This window comes from Dipteris shenzhenensis, chromosome 8 (genome assembly GCF_047967505.1).
Source record: "Dipteris shenzhenensis isolate YYH24624 ecotype China chromosome 8, Dip_SZ_1.0, whole genome shotgun sequence".
NCBI lineage: Eukaryota > Viridiplantae > Streptophyta > Polypodiopsida > Gleicheniales > Dipteridaceae > Dipteris > Dipteris shenzhenensis.
In genome coordinates, this window is record NC_141603.1 from 43,447,011 (window position 1) to 43,469,023 (window position 22,013).

Genomic DNA, 22,013 nt, shown 5'->3' on the forward strand with positions numbered 1-22,013 from the left:
GTTGCCTTACTAAGCATGGAAACCTTGTTTAGATGCATTTGTTGACGTTCATGTCACAACCATTTGTAGAGGTCGTGCATTGTTTATTGCAAAGGTCCATCATGTGGACAATCAAAGATCGGCCTTTTTGTGTGGGCTACAAATTTTGGCATGCATGAGTTAAAGTCAACAAGGTGGTACGGACGACGCTGCTAGGTATATGTCATTGAATCCTATTGCTCAACCTCAACTACTAAGATTATATAGTTTTTTAGCAACAAGTGTTCTCGAGCAACATAGCCAAGCCTCAAAGACTAGGCCTCATAACGAGGCTCATCAAGGCCACTCGTGACATAAGATGAGGATTACAAGGTTTTTTTAAGCAAAACATGAGAGCCTAGAAGAGCAACAAGAGACGTAGATGTAGAGGACTTGAGGGTCACCATGTAGCCTTGAATGGTGGCTATTCGACTTTGAATCTACCTTGGATGATGCTCATGGTGTTGTTTTGGAGTTCAAAAAGGACCAAAGGCTTCAAGTCTAGACTAATTGCCACGAAAAGTTGTACGTATAGCAATCGATGCTCAATGAAGTACTTCCACGTGGTAAGTCCTTCCCTCGCTTGAGGAACATTTGGATTAGGAGCCAATGCACATGTCAAGGAACCGCAATAATACTTCTAGATGATGAGGCGACTTAGGGGAAGCCATGGAGAAGAATGAAGAATGTTTAGAGAAAGAGACCACCCAAGTCAACATGCCAAACTCATATCATAGCCAATCACATGTCAAAATCATGAGCTTGTTGAACTAAAGCTCCGATACAACTCCATCACAAATATGTCCGCTACACCATCAAGAAACTTTAAGGAGATGTAGAAGGACCTAGCTATTGGCGAAGAACAACTAAAACGGGGCAAGATCGACCAATACGCATATCTAATGAGAAAAATGTGTAGAGTGTTCAAACCTTTAACTCGATGAAGACAACACAAGTAGGACGAGATACAAAGCTGCTGAAAGAGTATCGTACATATAAAACTTATACCCAGCTTGCATACCATGAGTTAAGTTTACCAGTCCATACCAATAGGAAAGATATTGTAGAGTGTATCGCATTTGAGAGAGTGAAAACACAACTATCTATTTTCCTAGATTGAAATCTTCTAGTGTGAAGCGTATGAATTCATACACGTTGATGGATGGGGAGCAATGCCTACCGGAACAAACGATGGTTCATTATGTGACTTTCATTGGCATTATATCAAATACACAAGAGTGTGAAAAGTAAAAAGCTAAAAGATTACAGCTACAAAAATTGTGGAGGTAATCTGTAGAGATTACTTACCTCTACATCGTTATCTATTAAACTTCAGAAAAAACTTCGAATGTGGCAATTTTAAGTTGGTCTAAGGTTTTTCTAAAATGGTGGTGGATAAATAGGATGTGAGTTATGTGGTTCCTGTGGGTAATAGACATTAAAGATGTGCACAACAGTGAACTTAAAATGGTACATTGAGAATTTCTCTAATGCATCTCTTTAGCATCTCGTTTCATGATTGTTTTAAATGTAAATCCTGCTGAGCTGGTGTCTAAGGCAGCCAATAGCTTCTCTCTCTCTCTCTCTCTAAACAATGTGCTCATTCATACTGATCTAAGCTCTTTCAGGGCACATCAGCCCAGAAACCCCAAAAATAATCAATGCAAATCCTGTTTATCTATCAGTTATGCTCAAAAAGCTTATTTTATCACATCCACACTATGGAGCCAGCCTCATTGGGTCACGAGGGAACAGCGAAGTTTTCCGTATATTGTTCAGGGCACAAAAAAGCATCACCACTCTTTCCAAACCCACGCCCACACCACCATGCGGCACTGCACCCCACCTAGATAACAGAAGCATCATTCCATCAAAGTCACAATAATACAATAAAGCCTGTCCACTGTCAGATTTCACAATCAATAAGCAGTCTAAAAAGGCAATGCGGCCAAACCTGAATGAGTCAATATACGTGGACAGACTCTTGATATCAATCCCAAGAGCTTGTGCTCGCAAGACAAGAAGTTCAGGCTCGTGCACACGTTGAGCTCCAGAGATAATCTCTTCCCCTGTAATCAGATATTAGAAATTATACTGAGACATGGAAATACAAATCACAATCAAAAGTGTCACATGCCAGTTCGTGCCATTGTTTTGCTTATACAAACTGACCTGTCTTCACAACAAGAGGAGCCAGTAGTAAAATTTAAACGAGAAAAGCCTCAGTCCAAATGGTCATTTAGGTGGGAAAAACTCTACCAAGGATACGGTGCATGATCCACTTTAGAATACTCTAATGTTTTTTCAGCATGTCAATTGAAATCATTCACCAAAGAGAAGGGCAGACATGCTCATAAGGCTGGCACTAGATGATGAACAGTAAGAAGTGCTCTGTCTCAGAATAATCACTTTCGATTTTGTCTTTAGTGTAACAAAAGCAAACAGTCAATGTCAGGCGATGACTAGCATTCACAAATAGCCTGCTTCTTTGCAAACTGCGACATTGACCTCTTGCAGACACGAGAGTTTCAATTCTAAGAGGCATCTACCAGTAACATTTCAATACCAATTTTGAGGCTACTTTTAGCGGTTGTGGAGTTAAAGCTCCAACCTTCATCATTTTATACCTTAATAATAAAAAGTATTAGCTGTTCTTTTCAGCTAAAGAATTATCTGCCTTGACTCTCAGGAGCCTATAGCTCACATTTGGCCTCTGACTTGGCGACTATTCACTCATTGGACTCCCAAATCGTGAGCTTGCTTCAACTGAGATTCCCCACACAGAGCAGCTCTTCTCATCTTCCATCCAGCAACTAACATTCAAATCTAATTACCAAAAGTTGGCGCAACATTACAAGAGGTGCAACGACGAGAGCAATCTGCCCAGTCATTAAATGATACATCCTCAATCAATTTGACCACGTCATGGCACGGAGCGTTCCAAGAGGTTCATTAGGAGAAAGAAAAAGCAGTTTTCATTGATCATGGCAACTCTCTCAAGACGTTCATTAGGAGAAAGAAAAAGCAGTTTTCATTGATCACGGCAACTAATGCTCTCCTTGCTCTGCACTAGCAACTCAGTGGATCTTTTGGCAGATGCCTCCCCCAAGGAGATCATCCCTCGGATAGTCACATAGAGCTTTAAACTTGGAATGAAAATGCAAGGCCATGAACCCCTGGTCCCTATGCTCTGGAGTCTGAGCCCTCCATCTCCCCTCAGTCACCCCTCATCCTGTCTCTCCTGCAGCACTTTACCCTTTTCCACCCAGGCCCTTGATTTCACTCCCCCCTTCCCTTTCCAACGCTTTGGGTCTGCCTCCTTTTCCATTCCTCCACAAATTTCCGCATGAAAGAGCAACCGTCATGGATGAAGCACGTCAAGCTATGGCTGGTGGTCATTTTTCCACCGAAGTCCCAGTCAGGAAAAATTTTAAGAGCAGAACTATGGTGGAGTCCCATCTATGCACATGTTACAAGACACTGCAAGTGATGTGATGCAAGCAATGGGTAGGGAGGCCAACCTTCCAAGATCAACGCCAAACCTCTCCATGGGAACCCTTTGGATGCCGAATAGAAAGCCTTGCAGGACAACACAGCTCGAAGCACAGCAATGTTCTTATATGAGAATATCACCTGCAGATCCAGAGGCCCCATTGATCTCATGTCTGACCAAGGAATTCCCTTCATCAATTCAATGATTTAGATCATGACAAAGAAATTCCAGATCCAGCAGAAGAAATTGAAAATGTACTACTCAAGGGTAACGATCAAGCCGAAGCAACGAATAAGGTGCAAAAGGCTGTTTGTATAAAAATCTTAGGAAAGTAGCTGGCAACTGTTAAACTCGATGGCCAAGGAGAATATTGGGTCTTGAATAGGAGACCACGTAGCACTCACTGGCATCTCAACCTTTTGGTAAGCCGCAATCTTGCCCTAAACGGGACCTAAGTAACATAGCAGATTCTTACTCTGTCTTACTCTATTGGGAAGCTTAAGAGTAAAACGTGGTTAGTCAAAATTAATAGTTTGCAAAGCTGCCTCTAGTGAAACAGGGATAGGGCTAGACTCCCCACAAATGTTTGAAAGAAAGAAAGGGAGAAACGGGGAGGCTAGACTCCCCAAAAATGACCGAGGGAGTGAGACGGGGGGATGCATTAACGCCTTCAGGTGACCTCGTGGGCCTATGAGGACATGGCATTGATGGAGGGATTACTTGTTGAAGGGGCACACAAACTCAGAAATCCTGAGATGACAAGAGAGGGCATGGTCTCTGCAATCCCTGTATCCGGTAAGCCATATCGAGATTGACACCTCGCCTCTGGCAGTCCCCTCCAAGTAATGCTAAGATGGGTTGGACATCCATCGTGCGTGCTAGGGTCATTCTTTGCATCGTGTGTGGTCTCTGTCCCCACAACTCCATGTCACCTCTGCCTGCTGATCCGTTCTGCCCTCACTCTGCTATGGCCTAGGGCTGACTCAAATGCGTAAAAATATGTGACATATCGCTCCATATTCTATGGCACTGTCACCTCCTGCTATCTGATTTATCTCAATAGGATCTCTCTGTTGTCGCCGCATCTCAATCAGATAGAGACCAACACAAACCTAGTTATGGAAGTGGATCAGCCAAAAGAGTCAACCAAAGCCTTGCCCCTCCTGAAAGAGACAATGGTACCATCCACCGACCTCATAACAAGATGGGCAAGTAGTACATAGAAAATGCTCCTTAGTCTCTACCTTCTCTAGTGTGCATAGTCTACAGATCCGCTACTGTCTCTAGCTCTCCCTGCCCCAATCATCAACTGATGGGACGAGACGCGCATCTGCTCATGGCTATGTGAGACTCGTCTGTCCTCGTATTGAGGTCTGATAACCACTTCATCCTTTGATCAAAAAGTAGTCGCAAGAACTGGATCTTGGTAGGGAACTCCTGGTTCCCACTCCAAGTCTATGGCATATAGAGCTGGAGCAGATCCAACCGTATGATACGGTTGACCTCATCTCGTGGGAGCAAGGGGACGGGGCATTCAAGCTATACTAGAAGGAAGAGAGTCGGTCCATTCGAATGCCCTAACTGTAAAACCATCTGTGTATGCATGCATACTAGGCCGTGTTAACCCCTTTCTCGCTAGATGATTCTAGTCCCAACCTCGATAGTCTTCAGCCAAGCAAAAGCGCAAACCCTATAAGGATATGTCACCCTTTGAAAGATGGCATGAATTTGGAGTGGCATCATGAAGAACTCTGCTTGTCCTATCTGATGAACTGATGACTTATCCAAATCATCCTGGACCCAAAATTCACATGTAGCCTCTCAAATCTCCACCAATCGGTCACCCAAAGATCACTCCCCTAGAAGGGTGCTGCATACAAGGTTGTCGGCCTCACTAGTGTATCAAATCACCATCCCTTTGTCAAGAAGTCCTAGAAGTGTGCACGAAAGAGAGAGAGAGCCTAAGTACCATCTTGGAAAGGTCTCACGGCCTATGAGACAAAAGAATACGTCAAAGTTGATCAACTACATGCCGTCGTGGACGAGTACAAGGTACACTAAGACCCTTGCAATATGAAAAGTAGTGACAAAAACTAACCCTTGTACAAAGGTACAATAAGGAGTGGAATTGGACATCAAAAAACAAAGGAAGATATAGAAGTGGGGAGTAGTCGAGGAGCCCTCCCAATGGACACAACCATATTATGTTTGTGAGGTTCCGATGTGAAATCGTGAATCTATCATTGTCAAGCCGTCTCATGTGTGGTTTCCATGTCCTTTGTATGTGTCCGGACCATGTCAATGGGTGACTCCTCATGAGTCATGTCCAACAACAATCTTCCAATTAAAGCCGAAATAGACTGAAACTCCATTGTACATGCTCTAGTCCATCTCTGCTCTTGCTCTAACCCCTTGCAATCCCAGCTCCATCTCTCCTCGCCACCTCCTAATACTAATCCACTTTGCCCTCATCTCATCCACCTCCCCTCCTTGTGGCTCGCCTATGATTCAAACTCATAGAACTCTGTGACATGCATCTATCTCAAGTGTCACCATCTCCTACTTTTTAATCCGCTTGAGTAGGATCTCTCTATGCCTGCGCAACTGTATGGAATATAGAGGTAACATACACTTGATCAAAAAAATGAATCACCTGAGTTACTGGTATGCCTCTCATGTTAAAGGAAAGTGATATCTCCCCCCATGTCTCATATATACTAGGCATCTACCTAGATGAATCCAAGAACATTCCCAAACTCATCCTCTAAAAACACAACATAGTGCAGTTTCAATCTCATGATAGTCACTCACAAGGTTGAAAACCATAAACTCCATCATGCATAGCAGGGACTAGCTACTATGACATCCCCACTGACGTCATCAGCGCCCAACAGTGGGTGTAGACCATAGTATAAAAATATGCTCTCTCACATACAAATCCACACACCCACACATACTTGAGCATCCATTTATACAAAGTCTTCGTACTGAGTTTCTGTCGGCACTCCGGAGGTGAAGGGCAGACTCAGCCATGATGAAGGCTAGCACTAGAGAAGAAGGCTAATCAAAAGGTAGGCATCTACCATTTAAATGCTCCTCATATATACTAGGCATCTACCATTTAAATGCTCCTCGTCCCCACCTCCCCCAACACGCTTAGTCTACATACACTTGCATACCAAGATGTTTAATAGTACCATAGATGACCCCAAAGGTAGTCTCAATAGTCTCTAGTGTTAGAAATCGACCAACAGAGGGTACGCACATCGGAAGACTGATAGAATAGCCCAGGAGCTCAAACAATGGGTGTGGGGAGTGGAATCACAAACTTCTTCAAATTATTTGCATCACATAGATGTGCAGACTCATCAATAGACAATGATCCAGCCATATATAGTAGCTACCAAAACAATATATTTCTGTCCAAAACTATGGACACAACAAAAGAGAGAGAGATCCAAAGTCCCACCAGAGCATGGTCCTTTGATCTTACCACAAGGTACTTTTACTATCTGCCAGAAATTCTCGACTCGAGCTCGCGTGCTCCACCTCAAGCGTTTGTAGACTCTCCATCTAGATCCCTTCCACCTTGCTGTCTGCAAACCAGCCTAGGTGGGCTGCCAGTGAGTGAGCTAAGTCTGCAGGTCTCCAGCCAGGTTCACCTCCAGGATGAGGCCCAACTGTTGCTGCTGGTGCTAACTCCGTTTTGCACCTAAAGGCTGCTCCAAAAGGTAATTTATGAGGACACAAGCCCCTCCCTTTTATAGGGGCTGAGCCCTCCAAAACTGGCCAACCAATAGGGGGATTTGTACCAACCCCCCCTGGCCGACTTTATGCAGGAAGCCCTATATAAGGGCCCTTTGCTGGCCCTTTTGAACTGCTGCCAGGCCCCAAGGGCAGCCCCCTTTGGGCCCCACCCTTGGGCACACCTATGGCCAGGTGGATGGCCCACCATAGCCTCCACCTCTGCCCCTTTGCTCCGCCTATGTACAGCCTGCTTCCAGGGCCTGTTGCAGGCCAAGACCCTGCCCACAGCCCTCGCCATGTTGCGTACTCGTCCACACCACTCCCATCATGCTGCTCTTCAAGAATCACCTTCTGCCAGGGCAGATCCAGGGCTATGTGCCCTCGCCATCTCTCCTGTGATGCCATCTGATGCAGCCACAAGGGTCCCTCCAGGCACCTCTTTCTTTCTCTGATCTCTGCCCCCATGGCAGCCATGCTGCGGCTTATGTGGCATTCTCTCAGTTCCCAGGTTCGCCCCCCCCCATGCTCTCCTCATATGGGGGCTTACAAATTGGGAGACGACGTTTCCCAACACATCCCACACCCGGTGCAAATACGTCACTGCATAAAAGATGACCCTTGTCCCAAGTGGGATCATAGCAAACTCTAGCTATACTATTTGATGAGGGACAAAGGGCCTACTCCATATCATTTTGGATCCCATAATCACATGTAGCCTCTCAAATCTCCTCTACTCAACTGTCGAGAGATGACTCCCTCAGACAAGCATTGCATACATAGCCATCAGTCGTCTCACCAAGGTATCGAAAAGGTCACCCTCCGTCGAGGGATCCTGAAAATGTGTCTGAAAGCACATCGCTTCATCCATACCAAAGATCCCTAACCCAGGCTGCATGAAGCGTCCTAAATAACATTGCCCCTAAGTGTATGCCTATACAATCTTCACCTGCCCATGTATGTGCAAGCTGGCCGTAGATGTGAAGAATCATAGCCTTGGTCTTCCAAGGTTAAGAGTTAGGTTTGTCCTCCTACAGAACACCTCTAAGGCCTCCAAGTGTCTCTGTAAACCCACTGCCAAGAGGAATAAGAGGACAATATCATATGCATATAAGAGCATCAATATCATTGTGTCTGCCAACAGCGAAACCGTGCCTCCAATTCAGTCAATAAAGATCATGATCTCACTGTTGTAGGGTCAAAAAGTATCAGTGATCGAGGACATCCTTGCTTCACACCCATCAAGCTCTCAATCATACCATCGGGGCTTTATCATCCCTTTGACTCACGCAACACACATAATCTCACCACCCCCAAGATCATGATTCTTGGGATCCTAAACTCCTAGAGCCTCCTAATCATGCATGCTCATGGTATTGTGTCGACGGCCTTCCGGAAGTCTACAAAGCAAGTAAAGACTTTCTAAGATCTTGATCGCACCTCCTTAATGACGGCTCTCAAAATGAAAATGTGGTCCAAGGTCAAATGCCACGTACAAAACCATGCCTGCCCCAATGCCCTTTTGTTGGGGTAAAGGCACTCGCCACCCTATGTAAATAGTACTTTATGTTGTACTTTAGTGTAGGACACTTAAGTACGCTAAGTACACATTTGTACTTAGCTGTACTTAAGGGTTACTACCTTATCCATAATATAAAAGTGTGTACTTGGGGAGGTACCACTCACTCATTGTGATTATCCCCACTAGTGTGTGTGTACAGTGAGTCACTCCCTACTCCCTACTCTCTCCCTCTAAAACTATCAACTGGTATCAGAGCCAACGGGCTCTCCCCCCCCTCTAATCATCCTTCATCCTCACGGGCTTTTCACCGCGCCATCTCCCTCAGCCAAGTGGCTGGGACTAGCTTCGTCGCGGGATTCTCTGCGTGAGAACGGTCGCCATCTCTCAGCCTTCGACGCAGGCCTCCAAACGACGGCTGACAGCAAAGTCTGCACGAAGATTATCAAGCAGCTGCACTCAGCTGCTGCGCGAAAAGGTGCGAGCAGGCTGTGCGTGAGAGGCGGGCGAGGCGCGCGTGCGAGCGACGGCAGGAAGGCGGGCGAGGAGGCACGGGCACGAGGCGATCTGCTGCAGCTCGCTGCCGACAGCAGTCGGCCACAAGGCCGACACCTTCGTCGGCCAAGTGCTGACACTCGGCTACCACATCGCTCTTCCGATTTCGACACTTGCGCATCCAGGGCCAAGCCGACTGACAGGGTTCTACGAGCTCTCCGGGCGAGCGTGTGCAAGGCGGAGAAGCGGCGGTGAAGGCGTGGGCGAACGAAGCTGCAAGGCGCAGCATCAAGAGCTAGCTGCAGCGTAAGAGCTGCAGGTGGGCGAGCTACAGCCGATCAAGGTCAGCTGCAGCCCCGCAGCTGACCACTTTCGGCCAAAGGCCTACATACGTCGGCCACATCGCCACGAACAGCAGCACAAGCAGGGTACCGTGCAAAGGGTGCACCCTGTGCAAGGGCACACATGCTGTTCTTTTCTTGCACTTCGACAGCAGATTTTTTATTTTTTGTGCTTTCCCGCACATCGAGGAGGATCTTTGAGTCTCACTGGGCTCATACATTGAGGAGAAATTCTTTTCTGTTTATTCGTTGTCCACGGGACAACATTGTACTTCGCCATTGGCATATGAGCCAGTGTTGAGACAGGTGTTATTCACTTGGCCAGTGAAGGGTTACACAGCGTATGCATTGACAGATTTGCAGTGTGCATGCCTATTACTTGAGCAGAAGTCTATGCCATCTTGATGCGGTGTATGCATTGTCACTTGCAGTGTGTATGCTTATTCGTTGACAGAAACAGATGCATTAGTCCGGGGTGTTACCCACACATGCAGTAAATGCAGGCAGTCTACAAAATGTTGTAAAAAATGCCATTCTAGAGCACAGCAGTACTCTAAAATTTGGGGCTTTGCACCTGCTCCAGTGTATTACTGTTTGGGGGGAAGCTAATGCTCTTCTCATTCTACATTGGAACCCGTGCATTTCTAAAATTGTGACAAAATCCCTCAAAATCCCTGTTCAAACAAGGGGCTTTTGTTGGCTTCCAATCCTATACTGTATAATTGCAGTAGAAGGACTGTTCCAAGTCAATACGGGTCACTTTACAGCAGTTTTTTTTTTGGGGCAACCGTGTCATAATGCAGGTCTGAATATTACATGACAGTTTTGGAACTGTTATGACAGTCAAATCAGTTCTGTAATCACTGTTATAACAGTGTCATTTGCCTCCAAAATAATCCATAAAGTTGCTGGACTGTTCGAAGGCTGTTTTATTACAGCTGTACTGTTTTATTGCAGCAAGGGGGAAGAGTGGTTTATGCCACAAAAACAGAGTTCTTTTCATTGAAGCTTCCGCTTGCGGGAGAGATCTTTTATTTGTGCTTCATTGCACATACATTCAAGGAGTCAGGCAGTTCCATTGAGGAACAAACTCTTCTTTCTTTACCATGAGTTCCAGCAGCGACGTGTCGTCCTTGTTCCAGATAAAGAAGCTCGAAGGAGCTAAAAACTACGACATATGGAGGACACAGTGCTACAATGTGTTGATGCAAAAGGACCAGTACAAACCTATAAAGGAGAAGGGTGTTAAGCCCTCCAACGTTACTGATGAGCAGTGGGAGAAGATGGACAACTTGGCCATGTCTACCATTATGCTTACAGTTGTTGATTCACTGGTCGTAGGCATCAGGGATGAACCTACTGCGTGGAAGATGTGGAAACGCCTTGAGGATACTTATGCCAAGAAAAGTGCCACGGGAAAAGCTTACTGGCTGAAAAAGCTTGTTGGTCTTCAAATGAAGGAGGGGACACCTATGTCCACTCATATTATTGAGTTTAACAGCATATTCAGCCAGGTGATCAACCAGGGGTTGAAGCTCGATGATGAGCTGAAAGCTACACTCATCCTATGTTCTCTACCTGAGTCATGGGACACATTCAGGACTTCTACCAGCAACTCAAATGCCATTCTGTTATTTGCAGATGTGGAGAGTGCTCTTCTACAGGAAGAGATGAATAGAAAGAACAATTCTATTGGGAAGTCAAATGCTTTGAATGCACGCAGCAGGTCCAAAACACGTGGAAAAGACAAAGAAAGAGAAAGGAGCAAGTCCCGCTCTAAAAGTGATCTTGTATGCAACTATTGCGGCAAGAAGGGACATATTGAGAAAAAGTGTTTTAAAAAGAAGAACGACCTAAGAGCCAAAGAAGGCAAGTCTAAGAGCAAGGAAAAAGAGGAGCTGCATGTTACTTATGTTAGTGACAGTGACAGTGGACGTGAGATATGTTTCACCTCTACACTGGAGGCTCATACACTTCATGCTGGTGATGGATCAGATATGCTTTCCTGGATTATAGATTCAGGTGCTTCCTTTCATGTTACACCCTACAGAGATCTGTTTGTCAGATATGCAGGAGGGCAGAAGGGAGTTGTCTTTCTTGGTGATAACCATGCATGTTCGATCATTGGCATAGGTGATGTCAGGCTTGTTCTTGAAAATGGCCAACAGTTAATGCTCAAAGGAGTCAGGCATGTCCCTGAAGTGAAGAAGAACTTGATTTCCACAGGTTTATTGGATGACGATGGTTATCAGACCACCTTTGGCAGTCAGAAATGGAAAATCAGCAAAGGGGCAATGGCTATTGCCAGGGGTCCTAAGGTTGATACTTTGTACTCACTTCATGCTGGACATTGTACGCATTCCGATGTAAATGCCGCCGAGCTGCCAAAGATTTCATTGTGGCATAGCCGGCTTGGCCATATGAGTATTAAGGGAATGGAGCAATTGGCTCATTTTGGTTACTTGCCGAGTCTAAAATTTTCAGATTTAAAGAAATGTGAATTTTGTCTCTACGGTCGTCAAGTACAAATACCTCATAAGAGAAGGTCAGATCAGAAATTACAGCTCTTGGAGCTTGTACATACAGATGTGTGTGAGATGCCTACACTCTCTTTAGGAGGTTCTAAGTACATATTGTCATTCATAGATGACGCCACCCGCAAAGTGTGGGTTTACACTCTCAAAAAGAAGAGTGACACGTTCAAGGCTTTCACTAAGTTTGTTGCACTGGTCGAAAATGAGACAAGCAATAAACTGAAAGCTTTACGATCTGACAATGGTGGAGAATATTTGTCCAAAGAGTTTCAGGAATTCTGTGAGGCAAAGGGTATTCAAAGGGTGTTGTCTGCACCATATGATCCTCCACAGAATGGTACCGCTGAAAAAATGTTCAGGACCATTCAAGAGAAAGTCAGATCCATGTTGTCACATGCTGCACTGCCCCACACATTTTGGGCTGAAGCTGTAAAGACAGCTGTGCACCTTATTAATAGGTCACCAAACAAGAGACTATGTGGCGGTGTTCCTGAACAAGCATGGACGGGTAAGCCTCCGTCTTACAAACACCTACGGGTCTTTGGTTGTGTCGCGTATGTGCATGTACGCAGGGAGGACAGAACTAAACTGGATCCAAAGTCTCTTAAATGCATATTCCTAGGTTACGGTGACAAAGGTGAGATGGGCTACAGGATTTGGGATCCCAAGAACAGAAAACTTATACGCAGCAATGATGCCGTGTTTGATGAAACCATCATGTTCAAGGAACCTGTTGTACAACAGGGACCTTTAAAAGTAACTATTGATGATGACAGGCATCATGGGCAACACAAACAGGCTGTAAATCAGCCACAACAGCAGCATAACCAGCCATTAAATGATGCTGCAGCAGGTCCTAATGGACAGCCAGGTATGGCAGAAGACATCCAAATGGATGAAGCACAGTTAGGTGATCTTCCTGACATGCAAATGCAGCCAAGAGACATGGGACAGCCACCTTATCTGGGTGATGAACAGGCTGGACAGCCAGCTCAAGACGATGGTCATTGGGTTAGAAGGTCAACCAGACCGACGCGGCAGCCAGAAAGATTTGTTCCAGGCATTGATTATTTAATGCTCACTGATTGTGGAGAGCCTTCATGCTACAGAGAGGCTAGGCAGAGGGCAGACAAGGTTCAATGGGATCTTGCTATGAAGGCTGAAATGGACAGCCTTCACAAGAATGGCACTTGGGAATTGGTATCCTTGCCTACTGGTAAGAAAGTACTGCCATGCAAATGGGTTTATCGACTTAAGGTCACACCTGGTGAAAAGCCAAGGCATAAAGCCAGACTGGTTGCCAAGGGGTTCAAGCAGGAATATGGTGTTGACTTTGACGAGATATTCTCTCCTGTTGTTAAGATGACAACACTCAGAACTGTATTAGCATTGGTTGCACATGCAGATATGGACTTGGTCCAAATGGATGTCAAGACAGCATTTCTTCATGGTGATTTACATGAGGAAATTTTTATGCAGCAGCCAGAGGGTTTTACAGTGAAGGGCAAAGAGAAGCTTGTATGCAGACTGAAGAAAAGTCTTTATGGTCTAAAGCAGGCACCCAGGGAATGGTATCATAAGTTTGATACATTCATGCGAACCCAGGGTTACAGGAGAAGTGACATTGATCACTGCTTATATACCAAGAAAGCTTCAGATGGGAGTTTACTGATCCTCATCTTGTATGTGGATGACATGTTAATTGCTGGAAAATCTCATAAGGAGATGAATGCCTTAAAAAAGCGATTGCACCAAACCTTTGATATGAAAGATCTTGGTGATGCCAACCATATATTGGGTATGCGGATACTTCGGGATAACGAAAAGCGGATGCTATACTTGTCCCAGAAGGAATACATTGGCAAGGTCTTGCAGAGATTTCACATGGAGGGGGGGAAGAGTATTGGTACTCCATTGCCTCCTTATGTGAAAATCAGTGCTTTGGACAGCCCTCAGACAGATGCTGAGAGAGCTGAGATGTCAAAGATCCCGTATGCATCAGCGTGTGGCAGTCTCATGTATGCTATGGTTGCAACCAGGCCCGATATTGCGTTTGCAGTGGGAGTGGTTAGTAGATACATGGCAAACCCCGGCAAGAAGCATTGGAATGCAGTGAAAGGTATCATGAGATACCTGAAGGGTACACAAGATTTGTGTATATGTTTCGGCAGTCAAGATGCAAAAGTGCAAGGTTATACAGACTCTGATTATGCCGGTCACCCTGATACCCGGAAGTCTACTACCGGATACGTTTTCACTTTCACTGGAGGTGCAGTGTCGTGGGTATCTAGAATGCAGCAATGCGTTGCATTGTCTACCACAGAAGCTGAATATATTGCAGCCACTGAGGCATGCAAGGAGGCTATATGGCTATCTCGGTTAGTGGCAGATTTGGGTTATCCATTGGAGATTCCATTGTTGCATTGTGACAGTCAGAGTGCCATACAGTTGGCACGTAATCCTGTCTTTCATGCAAAGACGAAGCACATAGATGTGAAATATCACTTCATCAGGGAGGTGCTTGAAAACAAGCAAATTCAGCTTGTTAAGGTGCATACAGATGACAATCCGGCAGATCTGTTAACCAAAGGGTTAGCTGCAGAGAGGTATGCACACTGCAGATCTCTTATGGGTATTGGTTGAGGCCAATATTCTTTCTCTCCTTGAGGGCACACTGCCTTTAAGTGGGAGGTTGTTGGGGTAAAGGCACTGGCCACCCTATGTAAATAGTACTTTATGTTGTACTTTAGTGTAGGACACTTAAGTACGCTAAGTACACATTTGTACTTAGCTGTACTTAAGGGTTACTACCTTATCCATAATATAAAAGTGTGTACTTGGGGAGGTACCACTCACTCATTGTGATTATCCCCACTAGTGTGTGTGTACAGTGAGTCACTCCCTACTCCCTACTCTCTCCCTCTAAAACTATCACCTTTGTCCCTAAATCTTTGCAAATCTCCCTCTCTAGTACGGACCCATAGATTGTGGCCAACGTGTGGCCTATCATAAAAATGCGGTTGGTCTTGCATCCAATAGGGTCCCCACTCTTGTATATCGGCACAATGGTGAAGGTGCTCCAAGCGGGAGGAAATCCATGGGATACTACTACGTTAAATATTTGGGTTATGTTCTAGACGAGGACATCCTGCCCATGAGCGAGTGCTCTGTCTATCATAGTTACCATGGAACGAGAACATTCTAAGAACATCACATGCCAGAACGGAGGGTTCAAGAAGCAGGAATGTGGAAAAGAGAAAAAGAACACCATGTGATATGGCACATCATCATATGGCAAAACTATACTAGGACACGAAAGAAACCAACTTTTTATAGCTTTGAGAGGAGCCCCCCCCACCCCCTCTTTTATCTCCCCAAAAGGAAAGGATAATCTCATCAAGTAAAGGAAGATCACCTTTCACAACAAGTAAGGCATTGTGACACTCATTGCACCTTGCGTGCAGTCAAATGTCCCAAAGCCTGCTCCTGTGTAAGGTGAGCTCTCATCTCTTGGCTTCCTCATCATACAATGAGTTCTAGGGCATTTTCCCAAATGAAGGGTGGCATGTAGATTGCCGCATGCATAGAAAGGATTTAGAGGTAGACTGTGGATCGCTGATGTTACAAACGTATGAGATCAAGATCATGAGTGAGGTAAGGGGACATCACAATTTAGGACGCATAGATATCAAGGGGCATTGGTCCTTCAAGTTGCAACAAGTAAGCCACCAATGATGTTTTGATGCACTTCAAGGAACGATGTTTTGCTTTAGTCAAAAAATTTTAAAGCTTGGAAGCCACAAGTGTGACACTAATAGGAGAAAAAGCCCACCTTGATAAGGCTTTGGATGAGGTCAAGAAGCAAGGAGAAAGAATGCCAGAAAAGCGACGAAAGAAGAACTAGAGTTGCGGTATGCAATCTTTCTATTGTCGAGCATGTAACTACCAACTCAAAATTGAACTTGAACCCTAGTATTTTATCAAATTTTCAAAGGAAAAAAAGTGAATGTGGACATGAGACATGACATAGTGTCCGTTAGGACCCGATCCTCCCTGCAAATGCTGGGGTTGGTGATTTATTATTGACTTGGCCATATTGTTTGTGCTTTTTGGGAGTTGAAGCCCAACAAAAACATGAATAAAGCGATGCTCACAAGAGCTCATAACTAATCCTCATCGCAGTCTATACAATATTATCAGATGGACTACAATCATATGAATAAAGGTGTCGATATCTTTTGATCTTGCATCCAGCTTGGATTTCCTTATCTCCTCGCATCGAGAACATGCATAGCTCCACTTTTGCCTACAGCTCCCTCCTCTCCCCTCCCGCAGCTCCTCCACCCTCGCAGCTCCTCCCCGCCCGCGCAGCTCCCTCCCTGCCCGCTCTGCAGCTCCGCCTCCCTCCTTCGCCATTCCACCTCCCTCCTGCAGCCCGCTGCCGATCCTCGCCCATCCACTCCCCCGGTGCTGCTCTCTTGCCTGCATCCCCCCTGCCCACTGCTCTCCGCTCCAGCCTCCCCTCCCCTCCTAGCTGCTCCGCCTCCCCTCCTTGCTGCTCCACCCTGCAGCCCACTGCCCACCCCCTGCAGCTCCCCCTTCAGCCCCCTCCTTCTAGCTCTCCCACTGCCCATCATTTTCAGCCCCTAGGACTGGGTGTGCCTCCTGCCATGGGGGGGGGGGGGCTCACGCCCCTACTCTTGCACTAAGACCTGCACCGAACGCGGGATCAGCCAAACAAAGAAATGGGGAAAGGTGGCAAAGATATGGATAAAGCCGCCAAGAAAGATGACAACAAAAACAAGAAACAAACACAACTGAAACTCCAGGATGTGAACACACACTACAACCACAGTGGACTCGGAGTTGACAGCAAAGCAAAGGCGGGGCCCACCTCAGCCTCAGCTTCAGCTTCAGTCTCAGCTTCCGTCTCAGCTACATCAGCTTCAGCACCAGCCTCAGCTTCAGCTTCAGTTCATCCTCAGTTTCAGTTTCAGCTCCACTTCCGTCCACAGCCTCTACATCCGCAGCTATAGCTACTGGCACTGATATACCCCTACAAATGACATCAATTGCTCCACCCTCCCCTAGGATAGAGGGGTTGTCACTAACACCATCTCTCCCTTCTTCTCCCGCTACAGTTCTCTCTCCGAGTATGACACCTACTTTGGAGGGGTCATACATTGTTCCGCACTACTCAACCTTTTTCTCCCCTCTGCCTATCAGTCAACCCACGTTCCCACACCCTGTTGGGATCGCCTCCTCCAGGCCACTATCATCTCCATACCGCACCCATCTCACCCAGCCTCCAGTCTCATCCCCACACTTTCATGCCACAGTCCTTTTAGTTTCCACTAGGGCACGGACGAGCTGACCCATCAGAGGCTTGGGAGAACTTGCTCATGGAGGTTCACACTTCGCACGAGCAGACACCTTCACCCAGGAGCAAGCACGTCTCATACGGGAGCACTCTCAAGCTATCCGAGACCAGGCTGATCTTATTCAGAGGCTCAAACAAGAGATCTCGCAACTCTGACAGGAGGTTACTGCTATACACACAGTCCCACGCTATGAGACTCAGATATCCAAGACCCTATCCTGCACCATCTGGAACTGTAATGGTACCTTATGGTCAGAACCAGGGAGTTTCTCAAAATCCTATACAAGTCACGACATAGTCTTTTATACAGAGACACATCAAAGTCCAGAGCGCCTACTATCAGTCAGCGGGTATACATGGGAGTCTGCCTACAGAGATGAGACGAGGGATACAAGAGGGGTTCGAGGGTCAAGAGGAGTTGCAGTCCTTTACAGATACACACTTTTGGAGGCCATCTCAGTGGAGCAGAGACATGCATATTCCAAGTTTCTTTGGATCCGGATTCAGCACATTAACAGCCAGGATCTATTTATTGCTATTTGCTACTTCCTCCCTGAGACCTCCCACTTTGCCAGAGATATTCGAGGGGGGACTTCAACGCGAGAACAGGCGCTCGTAAGGCATCACTCCTCGACTTCAAAAATGATTCCACTCTACTGCCAGACATTGACCTTGAGGAGGCACGTATGCTATGGGTTTCGGCTGACAGACGAGGACCGTTCACATCGTATGAGCACGCCCTATTAGACCTCAGCAAGATGCATGATCTCATCCATAGTTGCCAAACATTTAAAAACATCACGTTTAGAAACGTTTGGAAAATTTTCCAAACGTGTTTCAATTCAAAATTTTTCCCAGGTGCCTGTTTTACCAAAAAATATATGCCTACTATATAAGTACACATTCCTAGGACCTAAAATGCATGATTTCATGCACTAATGGCACCCAGAACACTAAGGAGCATAGAGGAAAACATTTCAGCAATCTAATATGTTCATACACTTAGAAGTGAGCCCAAGAAGACATTTTCCAACAAAGCGTGATGGCGACAACTCCTTTGACTGTTTTGATAAAAAATAGGGCCAAAAATTGACCTTAGGGCCTTTTGCCCCAAAAACCATTGCCAAAAAAACGCGTTTTTTATTTCCTAACGTTTGAAAACGTTTAAAAAAATAAAAAATGTGTTTCATTGCAACTATGATCGCATCATCTATAATGGTCTTGACAGATGACCCGCCTCAGGTGGTTTCACGTGCTTTCCACATGGGGGAGGCTCGAGTGTTGTTGACTACATCATGGGATCCCCTACCTTCACATCTCGCATCACTGACTTCACCATAGCACCTCTCCCTCCAGGGGCTGATCATACCTATCTTTTCTATAGCATCTCCACTTCCCATCATGCAGCACTTCCCACCCCGCTAAGTTCTTACTCCACATACCATGATATACACTTTGATCGCGATCACTCACCTACCTACTCTGGCTGTCCATTTATACTTCTCGCCTACATCGACTTCATACCCCTATTAGAGGATCGTGATGCCCTAGTCATCCGCTCACTACACGAGGCTGCTCTTCAAGCTTTCCCCCACACCACCCGCTCCACCCGCCCACCACCCCCTGGGACTGTACCCTGTAATAGCTAGTACGATGATGAGTGTAAAGCTTTACGCCATCAACTCAGATTCAAAGTCTTCCGAGCGAACCAAAGACCCTACGCGAGTACCGTCGATTGGTACGCAGAAAGAAACTAGACTTTGTTCGTCGAAACGACGAGGAGCTACTGAACATTTTGTTCAATAACAACTCTTTTGGCGGAGATTTCTAGAGGGACGGTCCCCCTCACCACTCACTGATACCCAGGTGTGGTTTAATTATCCACGCACTCTATGATATTCCTAATTAGCCAGCCCCTAACCTCTCACATATGCCACGCCCCACATCCTGCACCCTCTTCACTAGGGGGGGTAAAGAATGCCGCAATGAAACTTCATAATGGCCGAGAGAAGGATCATGAGGGACTATGCACTGAGTTCATTGCATATGGGATTAACCTCCTAGCATCGATCTTAGCAAAGCTATTTAATGAAGTTGTTTGTTTGGGGTTTCCACGCACCTGGACCATTAACACTATCTCGCACATTCACAAGGCAAGGGATCCCATGAGTCCGGAGAACTACAGGACCATTACGATTGGACATGTCATGTCCAAGATTTATGCATCAGTACTTGATTCTGAGGTCAGCAGATTTGCGGAGGGTCAAGGACTTAGAGCAGCAGCACAGGCCAGATTCTGACATGATCATGGGACCATGGACCACATTCTCACGCTCAGATGTATCATCGAGGAGGCGAGGGCACGGAAGCAAAGGGTTTATTGTTGCTTTGTGGATTTCTGCAAGGCATTTGACACAGTTCCGAGAGCCCGCCTCATACGGTGCCTACAAGATTTGGGTTACGACCAGGAGATCATTTGGGCTGTCATGGCACTTTATGAGAGAGTTTCAGACAGAGTCCAAGCAAGATCTGGGTAGACAGACGAGATCATGAGCACTATCGAGGTGTCAATTATCACCTTATACATTGACGAGCTTGAGCCAGTGATGCAGACACAAGGGGGGGTAGGTTGCTCTCTTGCGGGCATGCTGATCTGGATATTGCTTTACGCAGAGGACGTGGCTCTCTTGTCTTCCTTAGCAGAGGGGCTCCAAAGACACCTTGACGCACTACAATCCTTTTATGAGTCTCATGATTTGAAGGTCAACTTGGGCAAAACCAAGGTTATGATCTTCAATACATCTCGAGCCGTCATACGCCAGGACCACTTCACATTTGATGGGTCACCTGTTGAGGTAGTTTCATCATACACTTATCTTGGGGTCGTCTTTTCGGGACCCATCTTCACTATGAGACCCGCGATGCAGGCACGCTTGAGCAGAGGATATGCTTCTTTGGCTAGACTAGAGAGGCAATGCTTCCACTCTCACTTTTAGGATCCACGGACCAAAGGGTTGCTTTTTGACTCCTTGGTCTGTCCAACGGGGATGTATGGCAGTCCATGTTGGAGGCTAGACTTGTCGGATACAGGGTGGGCCAAGGTGGAGCGGCTATAAGTTCTCATGTTATCACGGATGATCTGTGGTAAGCCATCCGTTCCTCACCAGATCATTCAGGCGGAGTTTGGGTCACCCCCATTACAACTAGATGCTGCATTTCAGGTCATCACGTATCTGTACGGAGTCAGGGAGTATGTGGATTACACCTCTGGACGTAGCACTGTCTTTTTCTATGGCACTTGCAACAGGAGGAGACCAAAGGTGCTGGTATGCACGCGCAGAGAGATGGTTCAAGGGATTGGGACTCCACATGGACAGACTTATCCCATTCCAATACAATATGGATGTTCCGTTTTCTCCCCTCCTATCACACAAGGTCAACCAAGTTATCCGTGAGGATCTATTACAGCTACACACATTCCAGACCTGGCTAGGCCCGAGTGATCTTCCCCAGTGAAGCTGGGCTTCTACAGAGATCACTTCTTGCATATCACAGCAGAGGGTTTCATTGACCCACCAGGGTACACTCAAATTTATTTACCCCCCTCACTGAGGATCTCTCTTTGGGCAGTTCCGGGTCTCTTCACATAGACTTTGTATCAAGAGCGGCAGAGCAGAGCGACTACCTAGGTAGAGGCGCATATGCACTTTGTGTGACATGCAGCAGGTTGAGACAAGGGAGCACTTTATCTTCAGGTGTCTTGCTTACTATGAGATCCGCGGGCGTTTCTACTACCGCTTCAGAGACAGCTATGGGGTTTTGGCTCGATTCATCTCCTACCTAGACCAGCGATGTTTGGCACGTTTCGTTCATGAGACTTCTTCCTTGGCTGATCCCTCTTAGAGTTCTATCACGGAGTTTTTCCAGCCAGATCACATGGACACCCATGGGACGAGGCCTCGACATGACCGTGACCCGAAGCCTGTGAGCCGACAGCTCAAACAGAGGGTTGACACACAGATCACACTTAAGGACATCCCCTCCACATTTAGAGTCGGATCTCGCCCGACGGGGATCACAGTAGCCTTGGTTAGACGTAGAACTATGACCAGGAGACATGCCAGGGCTGCACCTTTGAGTGGCCGACAGCACTCTATCGCCGATTTCATGCCCCCATTGCCACATCCACCTTGATGTCTTAATGATGATGATGATGATGAGATAGTCGACTACCGACATGACATGACTATGTTGTATTTAGGATTTAATACTGACATTCTGCATATTTTGCATTTGCATTGGTGTGGATGCTCGATTAGTAGCTCCACCACCATAGCTCGTTTGTACCAGGTTTTTCAGTCTCATAGACCCATCGGTCTTCCAAAGGCTTTAATAACCTTTCTTTCTTTCTTTCACCATCATCACTCTCTACCCAAAAGGTGTCTAAAAAGCTTCATGAATCTGTCCATGTAGATTGGAAATTGGAAGA

At 46.2% G+C, this 22,013-nt stretch overlaps 1 protein-coding gene across 2 annotated transcripts in view; it reads right to left on the reverse strand.

The window, feature by feature from the left end:
• Positions 1–1,427: 1,427 nt before the first annotated feature.
• Positions 1,428–22,013, reverse strand: part of LOC147899553 (aspartate--tRNA ligase 1, cytoplasmic-like) — a 33,811-nt gene continuing 13,225 nt past the window's right edge. The window contains exons 10-11 of one of the 2 annotated variants that reach the window (XM_087378372.1): positions 1,973–2,087; positions 1,428–1,864 (exon numbers count right to left, since the gene is read on the reverse strand). In XM_087378372.1, coding sequence (XP_087234498.1) covers positions 1,738–1,864; positions 1,973–2,087 — 242 coding nt within the window. In that variant the 3' untranslated portion in view covers positions 1,428–1,737. The remainder of the gene's footprint in view (positions 1,865–1,972; positions 2,088–22,013) is intronic. The other variant, XM_087378371.1, reaches the window with a different exon arrangement.